We start from the raw sequence: 13,584 nt of genomic DNA, 5'->3' as shown, positions 1-13,584 counted from the left end.
AGCTGAAAAATGTCACTAGTTCTGTATTACTGACCAAAGCACTGATAGTGCTATGAATCACAATGTCCACAGAAAAAAGATGCTATAAGTTTACGCCAACCAGATATGTGTGTGAGTATATATATATATATATATATGCATACACACAGGTACGTCATGATATAAATGACATATATGAACATATATACATATATATGCACACATGTATCATATATATTTGATTTGGTATGCATATACTTATGTACCATTATTATTTATGGATCAAAAAAGAGGCTAATCATGTCTTTGATTTTGGCAAAAAAATAGAAAGTCCTATCTTATTTTTGATTTGTTAGCTCTGATTTTACCTATTCCCTTTAATTTACCAGCTTTTTGACTGATACTTCAGTTTCTCCACAGTCTTTTCCTCTTAACATTTCTCATTACTATACTTCTTGAAAATTACAGAGCTATCCCTGTTTTTTCCCTGCTATTTTTTTTTTTCCTTCCCTCTGCCTCATGTGTTGAATTATAAAGCAGTAAGCATGGTATCAAGCTGGGTCTAAGAAGCAGGGTGGGTCATTCTCTTTCAGTGAAATACGGAAATAGACCTTTGTGCAAACACATAATGCCATTTGATATTTTTGTCATCAACATCAAAGATATTCTGGCATATTTTATCCTACAACTCCCTAACTTCCCATATTTTCTTTCCACTTCCGATTCTTGAACTTAGTCTTTCAGATGTTAACTCCTGCACATACCAGTTACATGACAAACACATTATAGGCAGGTATTCACTCTGTCTAACTTTAAGCATACCCCTTAGGACCTTAAGAATACATTTACATTACATTTTTATCTGGTTCAGAACAATGGGTTGAAGCCATAACCCACTGTGTAAACTGAGACTCAGAAACTCTTTAGGTCCTCTGAGACCATTCACTCTGGGTAGAGTGAATTCTATCTACCCTAGGCCTATATGCTATATAAATATATTTAAGGCTTTCCCATCATCAATGAATATTTTTTTAGCATTTATATCATTTTCACTCAGACAATTCCAAATGGCAAAATTCTCTTTTCAAAGTGGGAGGGAGGAAAAATATGTTACCTGCCTCCACTCTAAGATGCACAGGAGTTTGTTAGGTAATACCATGCCCTGTTATACTTCTTCCCACGCTGATCATCTTGAAAATACATGTTTGACTATGGATAGTGAGATCAGTATATTTACAAAGCTAAACCCCAAAGCTCAAGTCTAGGCTTAACAAACAGTGTAAATCTAGACTAAAATAGGATCTTAGACACTTTTTCAATAGTTCACGGAAAGGGCAAGACAATTTAGGATACCTACCTGAAAAGGCTGTCTTTCTTGCTTAACTCTACCGGAAGCCTAATTTCCACAATGAGTCACTTAAAATATTTGCTTTGGAAAGACAAGCTGAGTATCAATCTTTTGTTTGGTGCCTTATTTATTTTTATTTATTTATTTTTAACCACAGTTCCACTGGATTTGATATCTAAAGTTTAAATTAGTCTATCATTGATTTCCTATTTCCTTTCTCTCTCCTCCTCTGTGTATCCCATCAAGTCTTTTTATGAAGCAATTCTGCATCCACTTTTCCCATTTCTTTGTTGAATTTATAATCCACAATCTGTTTTACATTTTTCTCTTCTTCATTCTTTCAGTCTCTTTCTGCCTTCCTTATATGGGTTTTGATTTGGCTTTCTGTTTCTCACGCTTCACCTTCCCGTATTTCATTTGTGGTTTTTACTGCCTTTCTGGCTTCTTATTATTCTTTCATATTCCACACTGGTTTATGGCCTACTTGATGGGGATATTAGAATCACTGTTAGTTGAAATAATAGTTTTGGATCCCACAGTCTATCCTTTTGTTTTTGTACTTTACCATCACCACTTACTCCAAACACTACCACTACCATAGCTTCCACTCTTCCTCTGACAGTGCTAAAACTACCTAACATATGACTTCCTACACTATGTATTTTCACTACAAGAACAGTCCATTTTGATTCTCTCATTTCTCATTTCTACATATATCAGCTTCTACACACATCAGCTTCTACACACATAGTTCTATTGAAGATTATATGAAGACAGAATAAAGTGAATGGTATTGCCTGTTTGTGACTTTAGTTACGATGAGGTACATTTGAATTTTTTTTTCTGATGTAAACAAAAAGAGGTGGGTGCCTACTTCTAATCTTGTATACAAATCCAATTCAAACAGCTCTAGCATTATCACTACATGGATATAACAGAACACATATTTAGAAAACAAATGAAAAAAAAAAGATTTCTTACTGCAGATGAATTTCTTATTACAAAGGGCATTTACTAAAATAATTATTTTATGGGATTCCTGGAAAAAATATTCAAACAAAAAAAGCAATTATTTTCTATTAGCTAAGTTTCTCATGAAAGAATATGTGACTCACAATTCCAAATAAAGAAAAAGAGCACATATCTACTGCTTCCCAAACAACAGCATTTAATCATTTTCATCATCACCAATAAAATCCCAGTTTATACTTCTTTCCTCATTTTACATATTGCTTACAAAAAGCCCCAATATAAAAATTCAAAAGTGATTCCACACACACAAAAAAAAAAACCCTCAAGTGGTTAAATGCCTTGTGTGTTCCATTTTTTCTCCTGTAGAAAACATAGCAGTTTTTCTCCAGTCATAACCTCAACATTCCTGAACAGCTTTACTTAAACTATAAAGGTATTTTTCAAGTCTATTGATCAAAAGCATCTGTAGAATTATCAATCCAAAATTATACATATTTTTTTAACTGATCACAAAGGGTTTTCAATCATGGCTCCATCTCTCTTCTCACTGGGAAAAGTTTCTTCTCTAGCAAGCAAACCCTAATGTTTTATTAATATTTTCCTGTGTTATAGCTGAAGTTGCTGCATTCTTACTACCCTTAGGAATAGCATTGAAACTAATAACGGATTCTGTAAAATTCTGGAACAGTAGCACATTAAAGGACTTGCTGCTGATTGTAACTCAGGGGAATGGACATGATAACCTAGCATGTCTTTTCCATTTCTATTTTTCATGATGTTGTAATGATTCTATCACAACAAGTGATTTTAGCAGAACAGATATTGAACAGTTCAGTTTTCTATACCTTACAAAAGTTATGTTCTGGTGGGTATGTCCTATAGATTCTAAACTCCTTTCTTGAAGGAAGAGAATCTCATCACTCTACAGTTAAGAATAAAAAATTATATTTTTGAAACATCACAGAATTATTTATGCAGTTGCATTAGAGCTTTTTTCTCATGTATATATATGATATACATAATAGAAAGACTACTTTTTTTTTTTTCAAGGAAACAATATAACTGCCTTTTGCATAATTTAAAAAATAATAACACCTCCCCCTAAATGTATATTCCTTCGAGTAGAGAATGGGAATACAATGTGGCTTGATTAATGATGACAGTGGTATGGATAATACTATTATAAAAACAAAACAAAGCAAAAACCAATTGTCTAAAAACAGGCTATGGGAAAATATGCTCTCAGTCATGATGAAACTATTGCTACAAATACTTTGTAAAGTGCATCAGTCCATGACTGAGAGAATGTTTATAGCCTTTATTTCCTAACATGCTGGATAAATGAAAACACATAATGCTTTGGTTAAAAATAAATAATACCTTGATTGATTAATTGATTGATAAAGATGTCCTTTTTCAAAATCGGTGCATACAATCCTGAATTTTCTCACTAACCTGTGTTAAGTTTCAGGGTTTGTTTCCCTGTTCCTCTGTCTTTTATTTGCTGTTATTTTTTTTCTTTTCCCTAGTATTATTTTGGTAAATAATAAAAATGTACTTTAACTTTCCATATATTCTTAGTGATCTGACAAGAACAATGTAATCAGCTACTGGTACAGAGTGCTACAATAGCTTAAAAGTACCTAGTTTTCCATTACAAATTACATACCTAAAAAATGTTGTATCTTTTTGAAACATTTTTTTCCTTACCTAAGCCATGCCTATGTGTTGACATTGGTGGTAACACAGTCCAAGTCTTGGTCTTTGGGTTGTAACATTCAACAGTGTTTAACGTCTTTAAACCATCCCGGCCTCCAATGACAAACAGCTTGTCATCGATGACAGCAACACCAAACTGAAGCCTCCTGCCATTCATCACTCCAGCCTGAATCCATATATTTGTTCTGAGATCATACTTTTCAATAGTTGTGGCACCTGATGAATACAAAATGCATACAAAATTGGCACTGGCTCTCTTCTTTCTGTTTTGTTTTTGTTTTTTTTTTTTTTTTTTTTCCTTAAAATGTGAAAACTTTAATTTTATTTTTGGATTACTTACAACATCTTGACAAATATTTTTTGTTTCTTTAGAGAAAGTAGCCTCTGGAATATATACATATATGTGTGTTTGTGTGTGTGTGTATTACATTTTTCATTCCCCAAGGAAAGTGAAAAAAACCCACACCCTAAATGGCCCCAATAGAATCAAAGGATTACAAGTCTGAATAACAGTAAGCTCTAACTTTATGATCTTTTTTTACAGTTCAGTGGCATAACTAAGATAACTAATCTTGTTACACTTGATTCCAATTTTCTGTACAGTATAAAAAAAGCCTATGAAATTACATGATATTTTCATTAAAAATTAGAAGTTGTATTTTAATTTGGTTCATATTTTCTTTCTTATTTTAGGTAATTCTGCAGTCTATTTCAGACATGTTTCTGCTGGAAGTAGAGAATGTTGTACTTATAATCTCAAGCAAAATATTTGAAGAATGTTTCCATATACAGTCAAAACCTTTCCCTTCTGAAATTAGTTGAATTACTTTCACAGATTAACTCAAAAGCTATAAAGAGCAATATGTATAGAATAACTTACCAGTTAATCATTAAAAAGTCATTAAGAAGCCTCTGCGGTTAAAAGTAATTTGTATGCAATATACAAAGATGAGATACAAAATGAAGAGTTTATTAATAAAAACAGAGGGATAAAGGAAGCATAATTAACTTGATTCCAGAAAGCGAAAGAGTAATGCATTCCATTAATTGCAATATGAGTGTAGGAAAAGTTAATTTAAAGCAAAAGCACAAATATTTGAATGATAGATGAGTTTAAATTAATCCTTAAGAGAAAGACTTGATAATTCATCAAAACGTAACCAACATTTCATTTTTACATACATATAATAGTGCTTCATTTCCCAAGTTTAAATATCCCTCCAGAAAGAATCAACATACTTATTAAGCTTTACCAACTAACTATTTGTATTATAATAAAAGGTTAGAATTCTATGGGAAATAATTCTTTTCGGATTCATTCATTCTTTGGAACAGAAGAGCAATGAACCAAGTGGAAACAAACATCATGAAAGCAATACTTTTGTTAATTGAACTAAAAAAGATATAATTTAAATTCAATTTGTATCTAAGTGTAGTGGAGCAGCAATAATGTACAATTCAGCTGGATGTACTAAATCCCCTGCTAGTTTTATGAAGTCATAAAATATATGAAGCAATTTTTGCATTCGATTGAGAGAGACATATTTATTTATCTTTTTACCCCTAATTTAAAATTGAGAACCATGTAAACGCATTAATCTTTAGGTTCAAAAGAACAAAAATACAGATTATTTGATACAGTTGTTTGGTAGTGCTGCAGGGCATATTATAATGATGCATATTAATAAAGTTATGTTATAGTGCTTGAATTTTTTTATATGTGGAATGTATTCATGTTAGAACTGTAGCATATGAGTTCTATAATGCTTTCTACTTCAATGGTAAAGAGTACAGTTTAAAAGCTTTGTCATTCTGATTTCAGAAAATCTTACTAACAACAAATAGAGTCTTTAATTATGCTCAGTTATATATTTTCTAATATTGGTTAAGTCTGAGTTTGTCACAATGTTTTATTAAATTACATATTGAGCATCTAATCCAGCAGCTCCTGAAGTGCCTGAATTCTGTTTATCCAGTAAGATGCCTTGCTAATCTATAATAATAATAATAGTAATAGTAGTAGTAGCAGCAGCAGCAGCAGCAGCAGCAGCAGCAGCAGTAGTAGTAGTAGTCGTAGTAGTAATAATAATAATAATAATAATAATAATAATAATAATAATAATAATAATATGTGGAATAGGTACCAGTCCTATAAAGTGCTCTTTAGTATTGGGAACAAGAATATAATACATTTCAACTGCAATTCAGACAAGAACAGAAGACCTCTTAAATTACCATAGTCCTTGGATGAAATAAGCTCATGGATGAAGAAGGGATGATAGAATCAGCTAAGTATCTTGACAATGGGCAGAAAAGCATACTTTTAGTGGGTTTTGGCTGAATTCTATTTCATGCACCCCAGTTGTCTAGCACTGGAATGCCTGTAGAATCTCCATGGATGTTAAAATTGCATGAAGAAGAATGTGGATATGCAAACAGCCTACTTCTTCTGTTCTTCATTCCCATAAAAATGGAGAAGTACTAGGACATCTTAGATTAAAACAGAGAACTACCTTCTACCTTTCATAGGAAGAAAACTGGGTGATTATTTCTGACAAAGATATAGATTATTTTCTTTCATTCAACTGATTTCATCTTGGAAGTAAAAGGATTTTCTGCACCAGGGAGAGGAGAAGAGGCAAAATCTTGATTAAGAACAACAGGATTTTACTAGACAAATCAGTTTAGCTACTTAATTGTCAGATCCTCTGGGTATATAAACGTACTGGAATATTGATTTTTCATTCATCATATATTTTATGGTTTGCATATACTTCAGAAAGAAATATTATTACATTGCCAAATGTTGATATCACAAAAATGTTAAGAGTTAAGATACTTGCTCTGAAAAAGAATAGAAGCAGAAGCTGTAAAGTATCCTGTGGTGCATCAGAAGCAGTATAACCAGCCAGTCAAAAGAGCTTATTATCCTGCCGTATTCAGTATTGGTGCAGCCTCACCTTGAGTACTGTGTGCAGTTCTGGAACTCATAATTTACAAAGGGTGTGAAGGTCCCTGAACGCATCCAGAGGTCAACAAAGCTGGTGAAAGTGCTGGAAGGCATGTCCTATGAGGAACAGCTAAGGACTTTTGGCTTGCCTAGTTTGGAGAAAAGGAAGCTCTCTACAGCTTTCTGAGGAGGGGAAGTGAAGACAGAGGTGCTGAGATCTTCTCCCTGGGATCTAGTGACAGGACATGAGGGAATGGTTCAAAGCTGCATCAGGGGACATTCAGACTAGATATTAAGAAACATTTCTTTACTGAAATGTTGGTCAAACATTGGAACAGGCTTCCTAGAGAGGTGGCCGATGCCCCAAGCCTGTCAGTGTTTAAGACAATGCTCTCAATAATACGCTTTAACTTTTGGTCAGCCCTGAATTGGTCAGGCAGTTGGACAAGATGATCGTTGTAGGTCCCTTCCAACTGAAATAGTCTATTCTGTTCTACTCTGAGAACTTACAGGTCTCTTCTGCTAAATGAATGACGATGGGATAGTCAGAACAACAGGCATGATCTGTCTATGAAAATCTCACTTTAAAGACTTTCTGTTAAAGATTGGAGTCTTTATATTAATTTTATTCATATTAAATATTTAAAGGTGCTTATACAGAGAAATAAATAATGCATAGCAACTTTCAAAAAAATGCACAGATTCAACACAATGCTTAAATCATCTCTTCTAGCTGTAGGTCTTTTTTTAGGTATATTCTCTATTGTATGATTTCATGAAGCTTATTGATTGTATCATCTTCTGCATCATTGTTGATGGGCAACTCATTAATCTCATTGCTAAAAAGGGCATCACTTCATCTTGATGACAATGTCTTTGAGTTAGATTTGCTGAACACTCTTGTCACTGAGGACACTGTTGTGAAAATGCATCTGCTTTCCTGATTTTTAAGCATCTTCATTCAGATGGGCAGCAATGTCATTCTCAGTTTCTCTTACAGCCTTTTCTGCTGATTCTGTAATGAACTTAGACACTTGTCTTATGATAGGGCTACTGGAACTAAAAAAATCATAAACATCAAGTTTTCTGTAAATATTTTGCAGTTCTGTTTTAACATACATTTAACCAACTGATTATGTTTTCTGAGTTCAGGTAGCAGCTTTGTCACTGTCAGGAGCCTAAGTGGATAATAGAATCATTTAGGATGGAAAAGACCTTTAAGATCATTGAGTCCGACCATAAACCTAACACTGCCAATTCCACCACTAAACTGTGTACCTAAGCACCACATCTACACATCTTTTAAATACCTGCTGGGATGATGAATCAACCACTTCCCTGGGCAGCCTGTTCCAATGTTTCACAACCCTTTCAGTGAAGAAATTTTTCCTAATCTCCAATCTAAACCTCCCCTGCTGCAACTTGAGGCCATTTCCTCTTGTCCTATCACCTTGCTTTGGAAAAGAGACTGAGACTCACCTTGCTTTCAGGTAGTTGTAGAGAGCGACAAGGTCTCCCCTCAGCCTCCTTTTCTCCAGGCTAAACCACCCCAGTTCCCTCAGCTGCTCCTCATAAGACTTGTGCTCTAGACCCTTCAACAGCTTTGTTGTCCTTCTTTGGACACACTCCAGCACCTCAATATCTTTCTTGTAGTGAGGGGCCCAAAACTGAACACAGTAATCGAGGTGTGGCCTCACCAGTGCCGAGTACAGTGGGACAATCACTTCCCTAGTCCTGCTGGCTACATTATTTCTGATACGAGCCAGGATGCTATTGGCCACCTGGGCACACTGCTGGCTCATATTCAGCTGGCTGTCAACAAACACCCACAGGTCCTTTTCTGCCAGGCAGCTTTCCAGCCACTCTTCCCCAAGCCTGCAGCATTTCATGGGGTTGTTGTGACCCACATGCAGGACCCAGCACTTAGCCTTTTTGAATCTCATACAGTTGGCCTTGACCCATTGATCCAGCCTATCCAGACGCCTCTGTAGAGACTTCCTACCCTCGAGCAGATCAACACTCCCACTCAGCTAGGTGTCAACTGTAAACTAACTTGCTAAGTAACTTACACTTAATCCCCTTGTCCAGATCATTGATAAAGATATTAAATAGAACTAACCCAAATACAGGTCCCTGGGGAACACCACTTGTGACTTGTCACCAGCTGGATTTAACTCTATTCACCACAAGCTTTTGGGCTTGGCCATCCAGACAGTTTTCTACCCAGTGTAGAGTATGCCCATCCAAGCCATGAGCAGCCAGTTTCTCCAGGAGAATGCTGTGGGAAATAGTGTCAAATGCTTTACCGAAGTCTAAGTAGACAACATCCACAGCCTTTCCCTCATCCACTAAGTGGGTCTCCTTGTCATAGAAGATCAGGCTAGTCAAGTGAGTCCTGCGTTTCATAAACCCATGCTGACTGGGCCTGATCATCTGGTTGTCCTGGATGTGCCATGTGATGGCACTCAAGATGATCTGCTCCATAAGCTTCCCCAGCACCAAGGTCAGGCTGACAGGCCTGTAGTTCCCTGCATCCTCCTTCCAGCCCTTCTTGTAGATGGGCATCACATTCGCTAACCTCCAATCAACTGGGACCTCCCCGTTTAGCCAGGACTGCTGATAAATGATTAAAAGTGTCTTGGTGAGCACTTCCATCAGCTCCCTCAGTATCCTTGGGTGGATCCCATCCAGTTCCATAGACTTGTGCGTGTCTAAGTGATGTAGCAGATTGCTAACCATTTCCTCTTCAATTATGGGGCTTCATTCTGCTCCCCATCCATGTCTTCCAGTTCAGCGGGCTGGGTTCCCAGAGAACAACTAGTCTTACCATTAAAGACTGTGGCAAAGAAAGCATTAAGTACCTCAGCCTTCTCCTCATCCTTTGTCACTGTGTTTCCCCCACAACCAATAAAGGATGGAGATTCTTCTTATCCCTCCTTTTGTTGTGAATATATTTATATAAACGTTTTTTATTGTCTTTATAAGGCAGTGATCAGATTAAGTACCAGTTGGGCTTTGGCCCTTCTGACTTTCTCCCTGCATAACCTAATGACATCCTTGTAGTCCTCTTGAGCTGCCTGCCCCTTTTTCGAAATATCATAAACTTTCCTTTTTTTCCTGAGTTCCAGCCAAATATTTCTGTTCAGCCAAGCTGGTCTTCTTCCCCACCAGCTCAACTATTGGCACATGGGGACGGCCTGCTCTTGTGCCTTTAAGATTTCCTTCTTGAAGAATGTCCAGCCTTCCTGGACTCCTTTGTCCTTCAGGACTGACTCCCAAGGGACTCTGTCAACCAGACTCCTAAAAAGGCCAAAATCTGCCCTCCAGAAGTCGAAGGTGGCAGTTCTGCTAACCCCACTCATTGCTTACTCCAAGAATTGAAAACTCTTATCATTTCATGATCGTTATGCCCAGGACGGCCTCCAACCATCACATCACACACAAGTCCTTCTCTGTTCACAAACAACAGATCCAGCGGGACACCTTCCCTAGTTGGCTCCCTCACCAGCTGTGTCAGGAAGTTATCTTCCACACATCCAGGAACCTCCTAGACTGTTTCCTCTCCACTGTATTGTATTTCTAGCAGACATCTGGTAAGTTGAAGTCCCCCACGAGAACAAGGGCTAGTGATTGTGAGACTTCTCCCAGCATCTTATAGAATATTTTGTCTGCCTCTTCATCCTGGTTGGGTGGTCTATAACAGAGTCCCACCATGATATGTGCCTTGTTGGCCTTCCCCATCATTCTTACCCACTAAACACTTACTCTATCATCACCACCATCAAGCTCTAGACAATCAACACACTCCCTGATTTACAGGGATACCCCACTGCCTCTCCTTCCTTGCCTATCCCTTCTGAAGAGTTTGTAGTCATCCATTGCAGCACCCTATCTGTATGAGTCATCCCACCATGTTTCTGTGATTGCAACTATGTCAGTTTTCCAGCTGCACAATGGCTTCCAACTCCTCCTGTCTGTTGCCCAATGCTGCATGCATTGTTGTAGATACACTTCAGTTGGGCTATTGATCCCACCACTTTTTGGGGGGCAGAAGCCTAATTATTATGTGACAATTCTCAGGCACTTCTGTCATTTCTAACACATCAATAACCCTTGTGTCTTTGCTTCTGCATGGCTCTCCATCCCTTACCTCTACTGAGATGGCAGACCAAAGGACCTTGCTAGCACACCATCCCTCAAACATTGGCACGCCACCCCCAGGCTTATCTCTAGCAAGCCTGGTTTTATCCCTTTTCCCCCTTTGAGACAGGCATATCCCATCTGTCACTAGCAGGCCTGGTGTCACATAGACAAAGCCATGATCAAAAAAACCCAAAATTTTGCCAGTGACACCAGGCTTGGAGTCAGGTATTTATCTGCTGGCTCTTCCTGTTTCTCTCCTCATCATTCTCTGCAACTGGAATTATAGAGGAGAACACTACTTGTGCTCCTGATCCCTTAACCAGTTGTCCCAAGGCCCTGAAGTCTCTTGATTGTCCCCAGACTTCTTGTTGCAACTTCATCACTGACGACCTGAAAAATCAATAATGGATAATAATTTGAAGGCTGTACCAGGGTAGGAAGCATTCTCTTCACATCTTTAACCCAGGCCCCAGGGAGGCAGCAGACTTCCCTAAAAGGTGGGTCCAGTCTGCATATTGGGGCTTCTGTTCCCCTCATGAGAGAGCGTCCTATGACAGTGACCTGTCTTTTATCTTTATGGAAGCAGCTTTGATGCAGGGCGTATGCCGACTTAACCTTGGCAACACCTCAAAGCTAGATGAACCATTGTCCTCCTTATTCTTCAATTCCACTTGCAAAGCCTCGTACCTATTATGCAATGGCACCTGGGAAGGTGGGGTAGTCACAGAGGAGAAGCACCTGCTGCGCTGGACAGGAGCTTGTTGCCATTGCCCCCTACACCTTTAAGTCATTGCATTCAGCAGGCAGAAAGGATAGGGAATCCTCCATATCATGTGTTCTGTCTGCCTGCTGGGCCCGTCCCAGGGAAGGTAGGGTGCGATTCCAGTAGTTTAGCTCTCTCTCACACTCCCTGATACCTCTCAATCTACTGACTTCTTCACGGAGCTCTGTCACTCAGCAGAGGAGCTCCTCTCCCTGGGCACACCTCCCACAGCTGTGCTCAGGGCTACCGCCCCGTACTGGTGTCAGAGCAGGGCCCACCCTGCAGCCTGGTGCTGGGGTGGCAGCGTGTCCCCACCACAGCTCTGTCTGGGCAGCTGCGTCAGTTGTGGTGGGTGCAGAGCTTAGAAAGGCCATGACCTTCTGTCGGCTGGACAACATTGCTCCCTGGTTGAGCTGGTAGGGCTTCAGCACCCTTCCTGCGTGCCCTTACGCATGGACTGCCATGCAAACGGCTGCACCACGCCCTTGTTGACACACTATGCCCTGTTTGCCTGCCCTGTTCACAGCACTTCTGGTTGCTAGCGCTTGGCAATGGCTTCTTTTCTATGGGGGGATGGGGAGCTTGTCTCCCATTGCTCCTGGCCCCAACCAGGTTTCGCCAGCTGCTGTGGTGTGAGCTGCAGGCTCCTGGCTGCTCTCTTGGCTCCCCATGAGGTTTCCCCAGTTCAGGAAACCCCTCCCTGTGCACTGTGCTGGAGTGCTCCACTGTGGATCGTGCTGGCACCAGAGCTGCTCACATCAGTGACTGAGTGATAGTTTCAGCTAAATCATGTTTAAATCTCAAATCCCTTTGCTGCACCTCTGGGCTCTAAAGATCCTCATGTGCTTTGGGGAGTCAGGAGTTGTGACTCTGTTCTTCTTAAACCTGAATATTAGACTTCCAGTAATCATGTAGTAATAGAAAAGCAATAGGAGAAGGAAGGGGAGGAGCTAAATGACCTTTGCTGTATGAAAGACAACCTGTCAATGTCTCATCACTGTCAGTTTCTATTCTGACACCAAATGGAGTGAGCCTGGTTGTCACTTTGAGTAGCCTACTGAGAAATGGAACAGGCATTTGATAGCAGGAGACAAGTTTGAATAAGTGTCTCACACAAAAATGCTCCCTACACATCTAAAAGTGGGCTGGGCTATATATATCCAAGAGTTGACTTGGTTAATGTACTGATTGGAGTGTTTCCGTCATTACAGGTTATTTAAATTGGTCTAGATTATTTTTAGTACTTAATGTATAAGAAATTTCCCAATATTTTCACTCCAAGTGGCTTTATGTTTGAAGGGTAATGAAAAGACTGTTTTAGAAGGACTAAGAAATCTGCAGAGTTGTGAGAAATTTTGGTGAAGTAAAGTCTCCACTTGTTGCGATTTTGGTAGTTCCTGTCAAGTACCTGTTCTACATGACATAACTCCCAATTGATGATATCTTGCCTGCAGATCAAGGATGAAGATTAGCCAAAATTTCTGCAAAACTCTATTCATTCTATATCCTCTCCTGTGGTTGGCTGTTCCTTAACTTTAGAATATGGAGGACTAAGCTCCCTATAATGGAGAAAACTCTCCAAAGTTTATTTTACTTTGGGAAGTGTGATTATCTTTTGGAAACAAAGCTTGCAGAAGAGGATGAGGCTGATGAGGTGTCAAAAATTACAGGGACTGGGAATTTGATAAGTAAGCAGTGCTTGACTAGCAA

The 13,584-nt window shown here is 38.8% G+C and overlaps 1 protein-coding gene across 2 annotated transcripts in view; it reads right to left on the bottom strand.

Moving 5' to 3' along the window:
* Positions 1–13,584, bottom strand: part of KLHL1 (kelch like family member 1) — a 260,832-nt gene that overhangs the window by 55,143 nt on the left and 192,105 nt on the right. For both annotated transcript variants that reach the window (XM_074815555.1, XM_074815556.1), the window contains one exon: positions 4,010–4,234. In XM_074815555.1, coding sequence (XP_074671656.1) covers positions 4,010–4,234 — 225 coding nt within the window. The remainder of the gene's footprint in view (positions 1–4,009; positions 4,235–13,584) is intronic.

This window comes from Strix aluco, chromosome 2 (assembly GCF_031877795.1).
Source record: "Strix aluco isolate bStrAlu1 chromosome 2, bStrAlu1.hap1, whole genome shotgun sequence".
Taxonomy (NCBI): Eukaryota; Metazoa; Chordata; class Aves; order Strigiformes; family Strigidae; genus Strix; species Strix aluco.
The sequence above is the reverse complement of the archived record's forward strand: the minus strand, read 5'-3'. Positions and strand labels throughout refer to the sequence as shown.